Source organism: Pleurodeles waltl, chromosome 5, assembly GCF_031143425.1.
Source record: "Pleurodeles waltl isolate 20211129_DDA chromosome 5, aPleWal1.hap1.20221129, whole genome shotgun sequence".
In the NCBI taxonomy this organism is placed as follows: domain Eukaryota; kingdom Metazoa; phylum Chordata; class Amphibia; order Caudata; family Salamandridae; genus Pleurodeles; species Pleurodeles waltl.
The window spans coordinates 525176481-525194495 of record NC_090444.1 but is presented as its reverse complement, the minus strand read 5'-3'; the positions used below and the strand labels follow the sequence as shown (position 1 = coordinate 525194495).

General features: G+C 46.4%; 1 protein-coding gene across 1 annotated transcript in view; it reads right to left on the bottom strand.

The window, feature by feature from the left end:
- Nucleotides 1-18015, bottom strand: part of XRN2 (5'-3' exoribonuclease 2) — a 705538-nt gene that overhangs the window by 101063 nt on the left and 586460 nt on the right. Inside the window, exon 31 of the mRNA XM_069234351.1 lies at nucleotides 10752-10800. Within this exon, the coding sequence (XP_069090452.1) occupies nucleotides 10752-10800 (49 nt within the window). The remainder of the gene's footprint in view (nucleotides 1-10751; nucleotides 10801-18015) is intronic.

The window sequence follows — 18015 nt, the reverse complement described above, 5'->3', positions numbered from 1 at the left end:
GCCCATCTCTTTTCTTTCCCTTTCTATGGCTAGGAGCTGTCTTTCCAAAGCCAATCTTTTGGCCATCCTGGCTAACTGGATGTCCTCTTCACTGGGGCTATCCTCAGTGATTTCAGAGGTGTTGGTCTCTCCTGTGAGGGAACCAGCATCTCTGACTATTATTTTTGGAGTCAGGGTTTGAGGGACCCTGTTCTCCCTAGATAGGATTGGTAGGGGGGAATTGTCCTCCAAGTCACTATCCTCTTCCTCTGAGTTGCCACCCTCAGAGGGGTTGGCCTTTTCAAACTCTGCCAAAAGCTCCTGGAGCTGTATTTTGGTAGGTTTGGGGCCCATTGTTATTTTCTTTATTTTACAGAGTGACCTTAGCTCCCTCATCTTAAGATGGAGGTAAGGTGTGGTGTCGAGTTCCACCACAGTCACATCTGTGCTAGACATTTTGCTTCTAAAAGTTGGAATACTTTTTAAGAATCTACAACTGGTTCTAGAATCTAATTCAAACTTTTACAAACTTTTAAACTCTAAAAGAAATGCTAAACAGGGACTTAACACACAAGGCCCTAGCAGGACTTTTAAGAATTTAGAAAACTTTTCAAATTGCAAAAATCAATTTCTAATGACAATTTTGGAATTTGTCGTGTGATCAGGTATTGGCTGAGTAGTCCAGCAAATGCAAAGTCTTGTACCCCACCGCTGATCCACCAATGTAGGAAGTTGGCTCTGTATGTGCTATTTCAAAGTAAGGAATAGCATGCACAGAGTCCAAGGGTTCCCCTTAGAGGTAAAATAGTGGTAAAAATAGATAATACTAATGCTCTATTTTGTGGTAGTGTGGTCGAGCAGTAGGCTTATCCAAGGAGTAGTGTTAAGCATTTGTTGTACATACACATAGACAATAAATGAGGTACACACACTCAGAGACAAATCCAGCCAATAGGTTTTTATATAGAAAAATATCTTTTCTTAGTTTATTTTAAGAACCACAGGTTCAAATTCTACATGTAATATCTCATTCGAAAGGTATTGCAGGTAAGTACTTTAGGAACTTCAAATCATCAAAATTGCATGTATACTTTTCAAGTTATTCACAAATAGCTGTTTTAAAAGTGGACACTTAGTGCAATTTTCACAGTTCCTAGGGGAGGTAAGTTTTGGTTAGTTTTACCAGGTAAGTAAGACACTTACAGGGTTCAGTTCTTGGTCCAAGGTAGCCCACCGTTGGGGGTTCAGAGCAACCCCAAAGTCACCACACCAGCAGCGCAGGGCCGGTCAGGTGCAGAGTTCAAAGTGGTGCCCAAAACGCATAGGCTAGAATAGAGAGAAGGGGGTGCCCCGGTTCCGGTCTGCTTGCAGGTAAGTACCCGCGTCTTCGGAGGGCAGACCAGGGGGGTTTTGTAGGGCACCGGGGGGGACACAAGTCCACACAGAAATTTCACCCTCAGCAGCGCGGGGGCGGCCGGGTGCAGTGTAGAAACAAGCGTCGGGTTTGTAATGGAAGTCAATGGAAGATCTCGGGATCTCTTCAGCGCTGCAGGCAGGCAAGGGGGGGATTCCTCGGGGAAACCTCCACTTGGGCAAGGGAGAGGGACTCCTGGGGGTCACTTCTCCAGTGAAAGTCCGGTCCTTCAGGTCCTGGGGGCTGCGGGTGCAGGGTCTCTCCCAGGCGTCGGGACTTTAGGTTCAAAGAGTCGCGGTCAGGGGAAGCCTCGGGATTCCCTCTGCAGGCGGCGCTGTGGGGGCTCAGGGGGGACAGGTTTTGGTACTCACAGTATCAGAGTAGTCCTGGGGTCCCTCCTGAGGTGTTGGATCGCCACCAGCCGAGTCGGGGTCGCCGGGTGCAGTGTTGCAAGTCTCACGCTTCTTGCGGGGAGCTTGCAGGGTTCTTTAAAGCTGCTGGAAACAAAGTTGCAGCTTTTCTTGGAGCAGGTCCGCTGTCCTCGGGAGTTTCTTGTCTTTTCGAAGCAGGGGCAGTCCTCAGAGGATGTCGAGGTCGCTGGTCCCTTTGGAAGGCGTCGCTGGAGCAGGATCTTTGGAAGGCAGGAGACAGGCCGGTGAGTTTCTGGAGCCAAGGCAGTTGTCGTCTTCTGGTCTTCCTCTGCAGGGGTTTTTCAGCTAGGCAGTCCTTCTTCTTGTCGTTGCAGGAATCTAATTTTCTAGGGTTCAGGGTAGCCCTTAAATACTAAATTTAAGGGCGTGTTTAGGTCTGGGGGGTTAGTAGCCAATGGCTACTAGCCCTGAGGGTGGGTACACCCTCTTTGTGCCTCCTCCCAAGGGGAGGGGGTCACAATCCTAACCCTATTGGGGGAATCCTCCATCTGCAAGATGGAGGATTTCTAAAAGTTAGAGTCACCTCAGCTCAGGACACCTTAGGGGCTGTCCTGACTGGCCAGTGACTCCTCCTTGTTATTCTCATTATTTTCTCCGGCCTTGCCGCCAAAAGTGGGGCCTGGCCGGAGGGGGCGGGCAACTCCACTAGCTGGAGTGTCCTGCTGGGTTGGCACAAAGGAGGTGAGCCTTTGAGGCTCACCGCCAGGTGTGACAATTCCTGCCTGGGAGAGGTGTTAGCATCTCCACCCAGTGCAGGCTTTGTTACTGGCCTCAGAGTGACAAAGGCACTCTCCCCATGGGGCCAGCAACATGTCTCGGTTTGTGGCAGGCTGCTAAAACTAGTCAGCCTACACAGATAGTCGGTTAAGTTTCAGGGGGCACCTCTAAGGTGCCCTCTGTGGTGTATTTTACAATAAAATGTACACTGGCATCAGTGTGCATTTATTGTGCTGAGAAGTTTGATACCAAACTTCCCAGTTTTCAGTGTAGCCATTATGGTGCTGTGGAGTTCGTGTTTGACAGACTCCCAGACCATATACTCTTATGGCTACCCTGCACTTACAATGTCTAAGGTTTTGTTTAGACACTGTAGGGGCACAGTGCTCATGCACTGGTACCCTCACCTATGGTATAGTGCACCCTGCCTTAGGGCTGTAAGGCCTGCTAGAGGGGTGTCTTACCTATACTGCATAGGCAGTGAGAGGCTGGCATGGCACCCTGAGGGGAGTGCCATGTCGACTTACTCATTTTGTTCTCACTAGCACACACAGGCTTGTAAGCAGTGTGTCTGTGCTGAGTGAGGGGTCTCTAGGGTGGCATAAGACATGCTGCAGCCCTTAGAGACCTTCCTTGGCATCAGGGCCCTTGGTACTAGAAGTACCAGTTACAAGGGACTTATCTGAATGCCAGGGTGTGCCAATTGTGGATACAATGGTACATTTTAGGTGAAGGAACACTGGTGCTGGGGCCTGGTTAGCAGGGTCCCAGCACACTTCTCAGTCAAGTCAGCATCAGTATCAGGCAAAAAGTGGGGGGTAACTGCAACAGGGAGCCATTTCTTTACATTTGGTATCAAACTTCTCAGCACAATAAATGCACACTGATGCCAGTGTACATTTTATTGTCAAATACACCCCAGAGGGCACCTTAGAGGTGCCCCCTGAAACTTAACCGACTATCTGTGTAGGCTGACTAGTTTTAGCAGCCTGCCACAAACCGAGACATGTTGCTGGCCCCATGGGGAGAGTGCCTTTGTCACTCTGAGGCCAGTAACAAAGCCTGCACTGGGTGGAGATGCTAACACCTCCCCCAGGCAGGAATTGTCACACCTGGCGGTGAGCCTCAAAGGCTCACCTCCTTTGTGCCAACCCAGCAGGACACTCCAGCTAGTGGAGTTGCCCGCCCCCTCCGGCCAGGCCCCACTTTTGGCGGCAAGGCCGGAGAAAATAATGAGAAAAACAAGGAGGAGTCACTGGCCAGTCAGGACAGCCCCTAAGGTGTCCTGAGCTGAAGTGACTAACTTTTAGAAATCCTCCATCTTGCAGATGGAGGATTCCCCCAATAGGGTTAGGATCGTGACCCCCTCCCCTTGGGAGGAGGCACAAAGAGGGTGTACCCACCCTCAGGGCTAGTAGCCATTGGCTACTAACCCCCCCAGACCTAAACACGCCCTTAAATTTAGTATTTAAGGGCTACCCTGAACCCTAAAAAATTAGATTCCTGCAACTACAAGAAGAAGGACTGCCTAGCTGAAAACCCCTGCAGAGGAAGACCAGAAGACGACAACTGCCTTGGCTCCAGAAACTCACCGGCCTGTCTCCTGCCTTCCAAAGATCCTGCTCCAGCGACGCCTTCCAAAGGGACCAGCGACCTCGACATCCTCTGAGGACTGCCCCTGCTTCGAAAAGACAAGAAACTCCCGAGGACAGCGGACCTGCTCCAAGAAAGGCTGCAACTTTGTTTCCAGCAGCTTTGAAAGAACCCTGCAAGCTCCCCGCAAGAAGCGTGAGACTTGCAACACTGCACCCGGCGACCCCGACTCGGCTGGTGGAGATCCAACACCTCAGGAGGGACCCCAGGACTACTCTGATACTGTGAGTACCAAAACCTGTCCCCCCTGAGCCCCCACAGCGCCGCCTGCAGAGGGAATCCCGAGGCTTCCCCTGACCGCGACTCTTTGAACCTAAAGTCCCGACGCCTGGGAGAGACCCTGCACCCGCAGCCCCCAGGACCTGAAGGACCGGACTTTCACTGGAGAAGTGACCCCCAGGAGTCCCTCTCCCTTGTCCAAGTGGAGGTTTCCCCAAGGAATCCCCCCCTTGCCTACCTACAGCGCTGAAGAGATCCCGAGATCTCTCATAGACTAATATTGCGAACCCGACGCCTGTTTCTACACTGCACCCGGCCGCCCCCGCGCTGCTGAGGGTGAAATTTCTGTGTGGACTTGTGTCCCCCCCGGTGCCCTACAAAACCCCCCTGGTCTGCCCTCCGAAGACACGGGTACTTACCTGCAAGCAGACCGGAACCGGGGCACCCCCTTCTCTCCATTCTAGCCTATGCGTTTTGGGCACCCTTTTGAACTCTGCACCTGACCGGCCCTGAGCTGCTGGTGTGGTGACTTTGGGGTTGCTCTGAACCCCCAACGGTGGGCTACCTTGGACCAAGAACTAAGCCCTGTAAGTGTCTTACTTACCTGGTTAACCTAACAAATACTTACCTCCCCTAGGAACTGTGAAAATTGCACTAAGTGTCCACTTTTAAAACAGCTATTTGTGAATAACTTGAAAAGTATACATGCAATTTTGATGATTTGAAGTTCCTAAAGTACTTACCTGCAATACCTTTCGAATGAGATATTACATGTAGAATTTGAACCTGTGGTTCTTAAAATAAACTAAGAAGAGATATTTTTCTATACAAAAACCTATTGGCTGGATTTGTCTCCGAGTGTGTGTACCGCATTTATTGTCTATGTGTATGAACAACAAATGCTTAACACTACTCCTTGGATAAGCCTACTGCTCGACCACACTACCACAAAATAGAGCATTAGTATTATCTCTTTTTGCCACTATCTTACCTCTAAGGGGAACCCTTGGACTCTGTGCATGCTATTCCTTACTTTGAAATAGCACATACAGAGCCAACTTCCTACAGTAACCATGCCAAGAAGGCATTTCCTTACACACATATATTAAGTGCCAACTTCCATTTGGGCCAACTGAATGTAGTACTTCAAGGTATCCAATGAATTACATTAAACACAATTTATTGGGTTAGTCGGATTTAAAGTCATTTAACGAAAACATGACAAAGTCACAAATTCCTTGCCCCAAACTTCTTGTAGCCATTCCTGGTTGACTACAGAAGTTTTCACCAGAGACAGCCTGCTCCCCCTCCTTCTAAGAGGTGTGAAGCGCTCCGAGGAAGGGGACAATGGGTCTGCTGGAGGGAGGTGTGACCGTCTCCTTCCAGAATGGCCCTATGAATGTGGCCACAGATGGCCTACTTCCAAAAGGGCTTACCACCTATGAGGCACATGCGAGTAACTACTTAGTTTGCCCACTCCTTTGTGTATGAAGACAGGCTCACATCTCTTCTAGATGGGGGAAACCTGTTCCAGACCCATTTTTCCAGGAGGGGTGGGTAAATATACTGGACATAACTCAGGGTAGTACCAATGGCTCTGTCCTAGGGAAGAAGGGTCCATATAGCTGGGATTGGGCAGAGTGATGAACTGTGGAATTGCTTAGTGCCAATGCAACAGCAAATGATGTAAAAGTGGGAAGGGCTGCCCTGTGGAAATTGTAGCCGCACTGACTAGTGAGTCGTCCCCATCCACAACTTAGAAACTGGCAGGTAAGTGACACCCCTGACCTCCAGCCTGAGAACCCTGAAGGACTCTAAAAGGACAGAAGGACTGCACTTGCTTAATCTGTGGACCTCAGAAAGAATGTACAGAGGAAAACAACCTGCTGAACCGAGATTTGAGTCGTAGTAATATTCTTTCGCTTGTGACCTCAAGTGTGAGAGGACCTTCATGCTATAAAAATGGTGTTTATGTATTTTGTAAAGATTGGAAAAACACTGTCTCTGGCATATCTTTGCTGTGCTGTGCTGAAATGTAGAAACACCAATAAAGACTGATGATCAGAATTTGTGAAACCACAAGAAAATATCGCCTGATTCGCAAATACAGTGGAAATGGGAAACCATTTCGTTTTCATGTAGTTTTCACACAAGAGGATACCACAGACTGTAGGGACTCTCTCTTTGGGTTCGCTGATCAGTGTTTTTTGGGGACCATGGGGCTGGTTAATTCCCAGACTGTTAAAAGACACTGTAGTTGGCAGAAACATGTTGCTCGTGTACCAGAGTTGAATTATTCTCCCTTAGTTGTAACTTTTCCAAATAGCGATCATAAAGAAATTGCAGATCGGCAATAAGGTAATTTAATTGAATTTCTCTACAAGTGCCTCATGCCTTCCCATTCAGAGGTGTTTTTGGTGATCATATTTTGGTTTCCATCAGAAAGGCTAGTACAGACAGAAGAACCCACTTATTCTAGGTGGGTTTAAGTCACCCATTTCGCAAATCGGTGGCACAAGTGTGGAGCCGGTGCTATGAAAAAGCACGCCACTTGAATGGTTTAAGAATCCATGCCCTTTTAGAAAAGAAATCCCTCGTTCTTTTTAATGATTTCATTAGGGAGCAAAAACAAAATAACCCGGAATAGCAGCATTCTGTACACAAAATAGTGGTTCTTAACTTGTGGCTCAGGAACCACCGGGGTTAGCTACGACTTCTCAGGGGGTCCACGATTACTTTTAAAATGAAATAGCAACAGATAGTTATATTTTGCTTATTTAAATACACTACGTTTAAAACAGTCTGGAAATGTAAAGGGACTTGAAACTGGAGCTTAAAAATAGTTTCCTCTGTTGATTTGTGGAAGCAGTGCGAATGCCAAATGTATCAAGCAAAATATAATATAGATGAGTGGCCTCAAATAAATGTAGAAAAGCTGCAACATTACCATTATGTTTTTCAAAATTGTGAATTAAATAAAATTTCATAATTTGTGTATTTGTTTGATAAGTACTCATTTCTGTATTTTTGTGTGTTTTGCAGTTCAAAACAAATGCTTAGCTGGGGTCTCCGCCTTCAAATAATGACTTGTTGGGGTACTCGGGTGCCAATAATGATTAATAGGTGTTCCAGAAGTCAAAAGGTTAAGAACCACTGCATTAAATGATCTCCTTCCTCTATACCCTCCCCTCAAATGCCTTTTGTTTGTTTAGTTTCTGCTCTAGGATTGTTTATTCCTTATAGCCATGGATTTTGATGAGCGTGATGCATCAAAAAACTGAAGTGGAATTGTGGTTGCTTCTACTCACAATGTAAAAAACCTCCCATTCTCTTTTGAGTCAAGAGAAGTTATGAAAACTAAGACTACTTAAAATGGCCGCAAAACGTCAGCAACACAAAACTCACGAGTAGCATGAAAACCATAACTCACCCTTTCCCGAAACGATAAAGTGATTCGTCATGACCTCATCCATGTGAAACACGCCATCATAAATAACCATGACTTACCACTGCACCACTGACCTAACGATGACATTAGTAAGGATAAAACAATTCTTTCTTGGGTATAGTATAAACGTGTTAAGTTCAGTCAGCTGCAGGCAAAAATATTGTGAGTTCAAGAGAAGTCTAAATGCAGGGCAAATAATGATTTTTGGTGGCAGGGGCCCTAGGTATGGTAACGATGCTAACCAATTACAGGGTTTGTTTTAAGTGTTTATTTCCTGACCAAAACCTCACTTTACCATTTTTAGGTTGACCATAGCAGCGCGCAAGCACTTCTTCTCAACATATTGTAATCTATTCTGAGGGCTTTAACCATGCACATCACTTTCATTTGTTTCTGGGCCTGCCTTTCAAAAATTCCTTGATGTCGGTGGTAAATGCTTTACGTTTGTCCTGCCTTGAGGCTGTTTTATTACCGCCTTGGAGACTGACCCTGCCACATGGATTATTGCACGATTGGCCAGATAGCTTCATGTTGGCACACTTTTTTTCCCTTTTGCCTAGCCGCTTCGCTCATGGCGGCATGTTGTCCTAGTCTTCCTTGGTTTTGGGCAGCTTACCTTTTCTTTGCGATGTCTGTGGGGGCTTTATTTTTTGTTTGCAGTTTTATTAAAAGCAAACTCAACACAAAAGGCTAGAGCATTTTTCTTTAAAGTTTTATATAGAGCAAATTCGAAATGAAGATATTACAGCACTTTACATGAGCACCAGTTATGTTACACAAGGGCATTCATTTTTGGGAGCAAGGGGAGATTAAGTTATTTGCCCAGAATCACAGGATGTGGAACCGGCGCCGTGAACCATGTTCCACAACTCCAAAGTTGGCCCTTACGCCACATCCTTTCCCTAGGGTTTTTTGTCTGAGGCATGTTGGGGCAGTCTGGGAATAACACGCTTTTTTAATACAGCACTTCGTAATACAAGTTCTGCCATTTTATAGTGCTGCAACGCAGGTGTCATTTTATTCTCTTGTGTATACAGCCAATATTTCTAAACGTTAGGTTGGTATTGCCAATTTAGAGGAATACGTTCTTTAAAAATTTAATACAGAAATATATGGCTGCCTCATTTCTTTGCTCCTCGTTTGACCCACTCTTTCTTCGGGTTAAATACCATGAAGGTGCCGCTTTTGTGGCTTGTTTGGTGCTATAAAAGTTTAGGAAAACACTAGAAAAGGTTGCATCTGTAGGGTATCACAGCCAGTCTGTATGAATGAGGCTAAAGCACTCCCAGGACGGCAGCTTTTTTGTGTCCTTTCTCGTGCAGCAACAGGCCTGGGAGGGTGGCTGTGGCATACAAGTAAAAGACATAATTTACAACACAAATAGCTCAAACTCACAAATGCAAGACCTATTGCACCGCAAAAGCTTGGTTTTGTTTAGGGTACAAATATTCATGAAAGCAAGAAACTGCTCAGCATGCACAAAGAAAGTTCCCACTTAGGACGGTCCCGATATTTACATTCAGACCTACTGTAATCTGGGGAGGCCTTTAGTGTGATGCATATTCATGCAGTTTTATATGTGCATTATGATTAAGGGACCCGATTGCAAAAAGGCATAAGAGTTAAGTCAGAAAAAAAGAAAGCCATTGGGGGAAATCAAAGCATAAAAGGCATTACATCAAAGGCTGAAGTGAGGCTTTGAATGGTGGCAAGAAGGGTGACTGGCAAAAGTCTCAATACGAGAGCTGTTTTATGTACGAAGGAGAAAGAATGACCAAAGAGGGGTGGTGCAAGAGGGGAGTTCGTGAAGGAGGCTGCATCACAGAAAGCATCACTGCAAACCACGAGGATGGCAGAAAAAGAAAAGAGCTAGGATAGAGCTTATTTTTCTGACTTGTGGCTAAAAAGTGAATGATGGGGTGCACATAAAATTGTGAGTTCATTTTGTTGCATCAACAAATACGGTTCAAGAATTTAACATTTTAATTTTAGTCAATTATACATTTAGCCTAATTTTAATGCATCTAAAATTCAAGCTGTGAGACTCTGTAAATAACATTGCGCATATCCATTTAGCGCAAACCAATTACTGCCCTAACCTGAGCAGAATTTTAATTCGAGCCTGCCAAGATTAACACACCAACTGCTAAATATCAAATCTCGCTTGGACCTCCAATCACATTGCACTACTTTTTTTTTTTTTTTTTTTAAGACCACCCAATTTAAAGTGCTGGATTTCATCAATGAAACACATGCAAAACATCCCTTATTATCAAACCAAGTCACATTCAGTCTTTTCCTTGGTACTTACTGCGCTGCAGATTGAATAATCCTCACGAGTCCTGTCTGCATTTAATTCAGTTCAGTCTTAAGTAGTTAAAGAAACTGTTCAGTGGCAACTAATAACTACTGACCTACAGTGCCACAGTCCTACAATAGGATTGTCAGGACTAAAAAAGTTTTTCTAAAGAAGCTGATTAAGACTTCAAGAGGTTTGTAGCAAGAATCAATGGCTCCTCTGTACTAATGCCATAGGTCCAACAGAGAACTGATAAAAGCAGAACTCCATTAGTTATGCTCAATTAAGCTCCAAAACTCGCCCAAAATGTGTTTAGTCTGTGCAAAATCTAAATGGCAAATGCAGCTCTGTCGAACCTCAAGGCTTCATTAAAAATGCTCGGGGGCCAGAAAAGCAGCTATAGAAACCTCTATGGAGAAGGTTATTTCTACGCTTTATTGGAAAGTCGTTTACAGAAGATGATTCAAGCATCTGAAATAACTTCACCGGAAGGAAATAGAAATGAAATCCCCACATTAGGAAAAGCAACTTTAAACAGCAAACTTTATTGGGCAATTTCAATCCCAGTCAATTCAACATGCACTTACATACCTTTGCTGGGGTGGAGGATTGTAACTTGGTGCTCTACTTTGCCAGGTATCTGCAACACAAAGAAACAAATATGAGTTACCATTTTATTAATACTGGTTCACCGTGTTAAACTGAGGAGAGGATCTGTCCAAACAAGGACCACCTGCAGGATTCTAGCGACTTGAAAATGTGCCGGTGTTGTCCCAATTGTCATTCAAATGTAGATTTCGGACATAAAAAAAAGTGCCATACAAGGATAACATAAAACAAAAACTGAGTACCAAAGGGTGAGGCTAAACCAGCAATTCCTTCATATGGTACGGAGTTAAATTTTTAGAAGTTTAAACTGAATCGATAACACTCACTACTAAAGCCTTAAGTACTCCTCAAGCTTTTCACTGAGCAAACAGTGCAAACAGCTTGTTTTTACTCCTAGAACAAATGACCCCTTTTACCGGTTTGTGGTATTTGGGCACCCTCCACCGCTTCCATGGACGTAAATACTATCGGAAATAAACAGCAGTATCACTTATGGTTACACCTGTTCCTTCAACTGCCCAGTAACCAGAAAAGTGACTTGAAGGATTATGCGGGACAAGAGAATAATAGGATTGAAGTCGCCAAAAATGCACTGCGCTTAAAACAGCTTACCTACTTCCCAGTTCAGTAGACAGACATCTAAACTAATTCATGATCATGAAAAAGGGAGAAGCAAGACCATTTCGAAGTGCTAAGTTACAAGAAAACTTAAGGCCCAGGCAGAGTGTGTGATCCAGATATGTAGAAATGTAATTCAAGAAAACAACATGCATGAGTTGACGTATTGAGATGTCCGCACTCTTGACCTAGTTAGGTGACAGGATAAAGACGGTGAGGGTTTCCCTTCGCTATGTGAGGAACTAGAATAGGCATAGATGGTAGGTTAGCACAACATTTCAGAGTGGGGCTTTACCTTAACGATAGTGTAGACTATTTAAACTTAACAAAACACAGCTAATGGGTCTCGTTCTGAGCCAACAGTCGACCAAAGTTGGTCACTTTATAGTGAGCTCTTACACATTTGTGCTTTATGTTCATTTCAGATTAACTCATTGTGTTTTTCTCCCACTCTTCGCAACTCAATCCAGGGACAGCAGAGGTGGTTTACCATTGCAGTCACAATCTGTACCTTCCTCTCAAACCCTTCCAGTGTATGAAGTTCTTGTCCTTTTCCCTCTGCAGCTGCCATCTTCAGATGGAGACAAAGCAAAGGTAAGACCGATTTCTCACCGTTCACTGCAGATGGGACTAGAAGAATAAGTTACTTACCTTCTGTAACGCCTTATCTGGTAGAGACATTCTAAGTGGAGATTCCTTATCTTAGAATTTCCCCCAGGCCTCAGTCTGGATCCAGAGAGTTTTCTCGAGCAGTATCCCCTGTGTGCCGTTATGTGGCTTTGGGCAGCTCCTTATCCATCATTGGCATTGTGTGCTCTGGATATAATGTTGCTAGACCTATATGAGTGTTGACCTATGTAAGGAAATGCCTCCTTGGCATGGTTGCCCCCTGACTTTTTGCCTTTGCTGATGCTATGTTTACAATTGAAAGTGTGCTGAGGCCTGCTAACCAGGCCCCAGCACCAGTGTTCTTTCCCTAACCTGTACTTTTGTATCCACAATTGGCAGACCCTGGCATCCAGATAAGTCCCTTGTAACTGGTACTTCTAGTACCAAGGGCCCTGATGCCAAGGAAGGTCTCTAAGGGCTGCAGCATGTCTTATGCCACCCTGGAGACCTCTCACTCAGCACAGACACACTGCTTGTCAGCTTGTGTGTGCTAGTAAGGACAAAACGAGTAAGTCGACATGGCACTCCCCTCAGGGTGCCATGCCAGCCTCTCACTGCCTATGCAGTATAGGTAAGACACCCCTCTAGCAGGCCTTACAGCCCTAAGGCAGGGTGCACTATACCATAGGTGAGGGTACCAGTGCATGAGCATGGTACCCCTACAGTGTCTAAACAAAACCTTAGACATTGTAAGTGCAGGGTAGCCATAAGAGTATATGGTCTGGGAGTCTGTCAAACACGAACTCCCCAGCACCATAATGGCTACACTGAAAGCTGGGAAGTTTGGTATCAAACTTCTCAGCACAATAAATGCACACTGATGCCAGTGTACATTTTATTGTAAAATACACCACAGAGGGCACCTTAGAGGTGCCCCCTGAAACTTAACCGACTATCTGTGTAGGCTGACTAGTTTTAGCAGCCTGCCACAAACCGAGACATGTTGCTGGCCCCATGGGGAGAGTGCCTTTGTCACTCTGAGGCCAGTAACAAAGCCTGCACTGGGTGGAGATGCTAACACCTCTCCCAGGCAGGAATTGTCACACCTGGCGGTGAGCCTCAAAGGCTCACCTCCTTTGTGCCAACCCAGCAGGACACTCCAGCTAGTGGAGTTGCCCGCCCCCTCCGGCCAGGCCCCACTTTTGGCGGCAAGGCCGGAGAAGATAATGAGAAAAACAAGGAGGAGTCACTGGCCAGTCAGGACAGCCCCTAAGGTGTCCTGAGCTGAGGTGACTCTGACTTTTAGAAATCCTCCATCTTGCAGATGGAGGATTCCCCCAATAGGGTTAGGATTGTGACCCCCTCCCCTTGGGAGGAGGCACAAAGAGGGTGTACCCACCCTCAGGGCTAGTAGCCATTGGCTACTAACCCCCCAGACCTAAACACGCCCTTAAACTTAGTATTTAAGGGCTACCCTGAACCCTAGAAAGTTAGATTCCTGCAACTACAAGAAGGACTGCCCAGCTGAAAACCCCTGCAGCGGAAGACCAGAAGACGACAACTGCCTTGGCTCCAGAAACTCACCGGCCTGTCTCCTGCCTTCCAAAGATCCTGCTCCAGCGACGCCTTCCAAAGGGACCAGCGACCTCGACATCCGCTGAGGACTGCCCCTGCTTCGAAAAGACAAGAAACTCCCGAGGACAGCGGACCTGCTCCAAGAAAGGCTGCAACTTTGTTTCCAGCAGCCTTGAAAGAACCCTGAAAGCTCCCCGCAAGAAGCGTGAGACTTGCAACACTGCACCCGGCGACCCCGACTCGGCCGGTGGCGATCCAACACCTCAGGAGGGACCCCAGGACTACTCTGATACTGCGAGTACCAAAACCTGTCCCCCCTGAGCCCCCACAGCGCCGCCTGCAGAGGGAATCCCGAGGCTTCCCCTGACCGCGACTCTTTGAACCTAAAGTCCCGACGCCTGGGAGAGACCCTGCACCCGCAGCCCCCAGGACCTGAAGGACCGGACTTTCACTGGAGAAGTGACCCCCAGGAGTCCCTCTCCCTTGCCCAAGTGGAGGTTTCCCCGAGGAATCCCCCCGTTGCCTGCCTGCAGCGCTGAAGAGATCCCGAGATCTCTCATAGACAAACATTGCGAACCCGACGCTTGTTTCTACACTGCACCCGGCCGCCCCCGTGCTGCTGAGGGTGAGATTTCTGTGTGGGCTTGTGTCCCCCCCGGTGCCCTACAAAACCCCCCTGGTCTGCCCTCCGAAGACGCGGGTACTTACCTGCAAGCAGACCGGAACCGGGGCACCCCCTTCTCTCCATTCTAGCCTATGTGTTTTGGGCACCACTTTGAACTCTGCACCTGACCGGCCCTAAGCTGCTGGTGTGGTGACTTTGGGGTTGCTCTGAACCCCCCAACGGTGGGCTACCTTGGACCAAGAACTGAACCCTGTAAGTGTCCTACTTACCTGGTAAAACTAACAAAAACTTACCTCCCCCAGGAACTGTGAAAATTGCACTAAGTGTCCACTTTTAAAACAGCTATTTGTCAATAACTTGAAAAGTATACATGCAATTTTGATGATTTGAAGTTCCTAAAGTACTTACCTGCAATACCTTTCGAATGAGATATTACATGTAGAATTTGAACCTGTGGTTCTTAAAATAAACTAAGAAAAGATATTTTTCTATATAAAAACCTATTGGCTGGATTTGTCTCTGAGTGTGTGTACCTCATTTATTGTCTATGTGTATGTACAACAAATGCTTAACACTACTCCTTGGATAAGCCTACTGCTCAACCACACTACCACAAAATAGAGCATTAGTATTATCTATTTTTACCACTATTTTACCTCTAAGGGGAACCCTTGGACTCTGTGCATGCTATTCCTTACTTTGAAATAGCACATACAGAGCCAACTTCCTACATTGGTGGATCAGCGGTGGGGTACAAGACTTTGCATTTGCTGGACTACTCAGCCAATACCTGATCACACGACAAATTCCAAAATTGTCATTAGAAATTGATTTTTGCAATTTGAAAAGTTTTCTAAATTCTTAAAAGACCTGCTAGGGCCTTGTGTTAGATCCTGTTTAGCATTTCTTTTAGAGTTTAAAAGTTTGTAAAAGTTTGAATTAGATTCTAGAACCAGTTGTAGATTCTTAAAAAGTATTCCAACTTTTAGAAGCAAAATGTCTAGCACAGATGTGACTGTGGTGGAACTCGACACCACACCTTATCTCCATCTTAAGATGAGGGAGCTAAGGTCACTCTGTAAAATAAAGAAAATAACAATGGGCCCCAAACCTACCAAAATACAGCTCCAGGAGCTTTTGGCAGAGTTTGAAAAGGCCAACCCCTCTGAGGGTGGCAACTCAGAGGAAGAGGATAGTGACTTGGAGGACAATTCCCCCCTACCAGTCCTATCTAGGGAGAACAGGGTCCCTCAAACCCTGACTCCTAAAATAATAGTCAGAGATGCTGGTTCCCTCACAGGAGAGACCAACACCTCTGAAATCACTGAGGATAGCCCCAGTGAAGAGGACATCCAGTTAGCCAGGATGGCCAAAAGATTGGCTTTGGAAAGACAGATCCTAGCCATAGAGAGGGAAAGACAAGAGATGGGCCTAGGACCCATCAATGGTGGCAGCAACATAAATAGGGTCAGAGATTCTCCTGACATGTTGAAAATCCCTAAAGGGATTGTAACTAAATATGAAGATGGTGATGACATCACCAAATGGTTCACAGCTTTTGAGAGGGCTTGTGTAACCAGAAAAGTGAACAGATCTCACTGGGGTGCTCTCCTTTGGGAAATGTTCACAGGAAAGTGTAGGGATAGACTCCTCACACTCTCTGGACAAGATGCAGAATCTTATGACCTCATGAAGGGTACCCTGATTGAGGGCTTTGGATTCTCCACTGAGGAGTACAGGATTAGGTTCAGGGGGGCTCAAAAATCCTCGAGCCAGACCTGGGTTGACTTTGTAGACTACTCAGTGAAAACACTAGATGGTTGGATTCAAGGCAGTGGTGTAAGTAATTATGATGGGCTGTACAATTTATTTGTGAAAGAACACCTGTTAAGTAATTGTTTCAATGATAAACTGCATCAGCATCTGGTAGACCTAGGACCAATTTCTCCCCAAGAATTGGGAAAGAAGGCGGACCATTGGGTCAAGACAAGGGTGTCCAAGACTTCAACAGGGGGTGACCAAAAGAAAGGGGTCACAAAGACTCCCCAGGGGAAGGGTGATGAGACAACCAAAACTAAAAATAGTAAAGAGTCTTCTACAGGCCCCCAAAAACCTGCACAGGAGGGTGGGCCCAGAGCCTCTTCACAAAACAATGGGTACAAGGGTAAAAACTTTGATCCCAAAAAGGCCTAGTGTCATAGCTGTAAACAGCATGGACACCAAACTGGAGACAAGGCCTGTCCCAAGAAAGGTTCCACTCCAAACTCCCATCCAGGTAACACTGGTATGGCTAGTCTCCAAGTGGGATCAACAGTGTGCCCAGAGCAAATCAGGGTCCACACTGAAGCTATTCTAGTTTCTGAGGGTGGGGTGGATTTAGCCACACTAGCTGTCTGGCCGCCTAACATGCAAAAATACAGACAGCAACTCTTAATTAATGGGACTAGAATAGAGGGCCTGAGGGATACAGGTGCCAGTGTCACCATGGTGACAGAGAAACTGGTTTCCCCTGGCCAATACCTGACGGGAAAAACTTACACAGTCACCAACGCTGACAATCAGAGAAAAGTACATCCCATGGCAATGGTTACTTTAGAATGGGGAGGGGTCAATGGCCTGAAACAGGTGGTGGTCTCCTCAAATATCCCAGTGGACTGTCTGCTTGGAAATGACCTGGAGTCCTCAGCATGGGCTGAGGTAGAACTAAAAACCCATGCAGCAATGCTGGGTATCCCTGAACTGGTGTGTGTGAAAACCAGAGCACAATGCAAGGCACAGGGTGAACAAGTAGAGCTGGAGTCTGGAAGAATGGCCCAGCCTACCAAGAGGAAAGGAAAGTCAGTTGGGAAACCAACTGCAACACAGCAAAAGAAAGGGAACCTCTCTTCTCAGGAAGAAGTTCTGCCCTCTGAGGGAACTGAGCCTTTGGAGCTTGAACCTTATCAGGTTGAGCTCTTAGGCCCAGGGGGACCCTCAAGGGAGGAGCTGTGTAAGGGACAAGAAACCTGTCCCTCTCTTGAAGGCCTTAGGCAGCAAGCTGCTGAAGAGTCCAAAGGCAAGAAAAATGGAACCCATAGGGTCTATTGGGAAGATGGACTCCTGTACACTGAGGCCAGAGACCCCAAACCTGGTGCCACTAGGAGAGTGGTAGTGCCTCAGCTGTTCAGAGAGTTCATCCTAACATTGGCCCATGACATTCCCCTTGCTGGACATTTGGGACAAACCAAGACGTGGGAGAGGTTAGTCAACCACTTCTACTGGCCCAATATGTCCAACATGGTTAAGGAGTTTTGCCTCTCCTGCCTCACCTGTCAAGCCAGTGGTAAGACAGGTGGGCATCCAAAGGCCCCCCTCATTCCACTTCCAGTGGTGGGGGTCCCCTTTGAAAGAGTGGGTGTGGACATAGTTGGTCCACTAGAACCTCCCACAGCCTCAGGAAATATGTATATCCTGGTAGTAGTGGATCATGCTACCAGGTATCCTGAAGCTATTCCCCTTAGGTCGACTACTGCCCCTGCAGTAGCCAAGGCCCTCATTGGTATCTTTACCAGAGTGGGTTTCCCTAAGGAGGTGGTGTCTGACAGAGGTACCAACTTCATGTCAGCATACCTAAAGCACATGTGGAATGAGTGTGGGGTGACTTATAAATTCACTACACCATACCATCCACAAACTAATGGCTTGGTTGAGAGATTCAACAAGACATTAAAAGGCATGATCATGGGGCTCCCAGAAAAACTCAAAAGGAGATGGGATGTCCTCTTGCCATGCCTGCTTTTCGCTTACAGAGAGGTGCCACAGAAGGGAGTAGGATTCTCA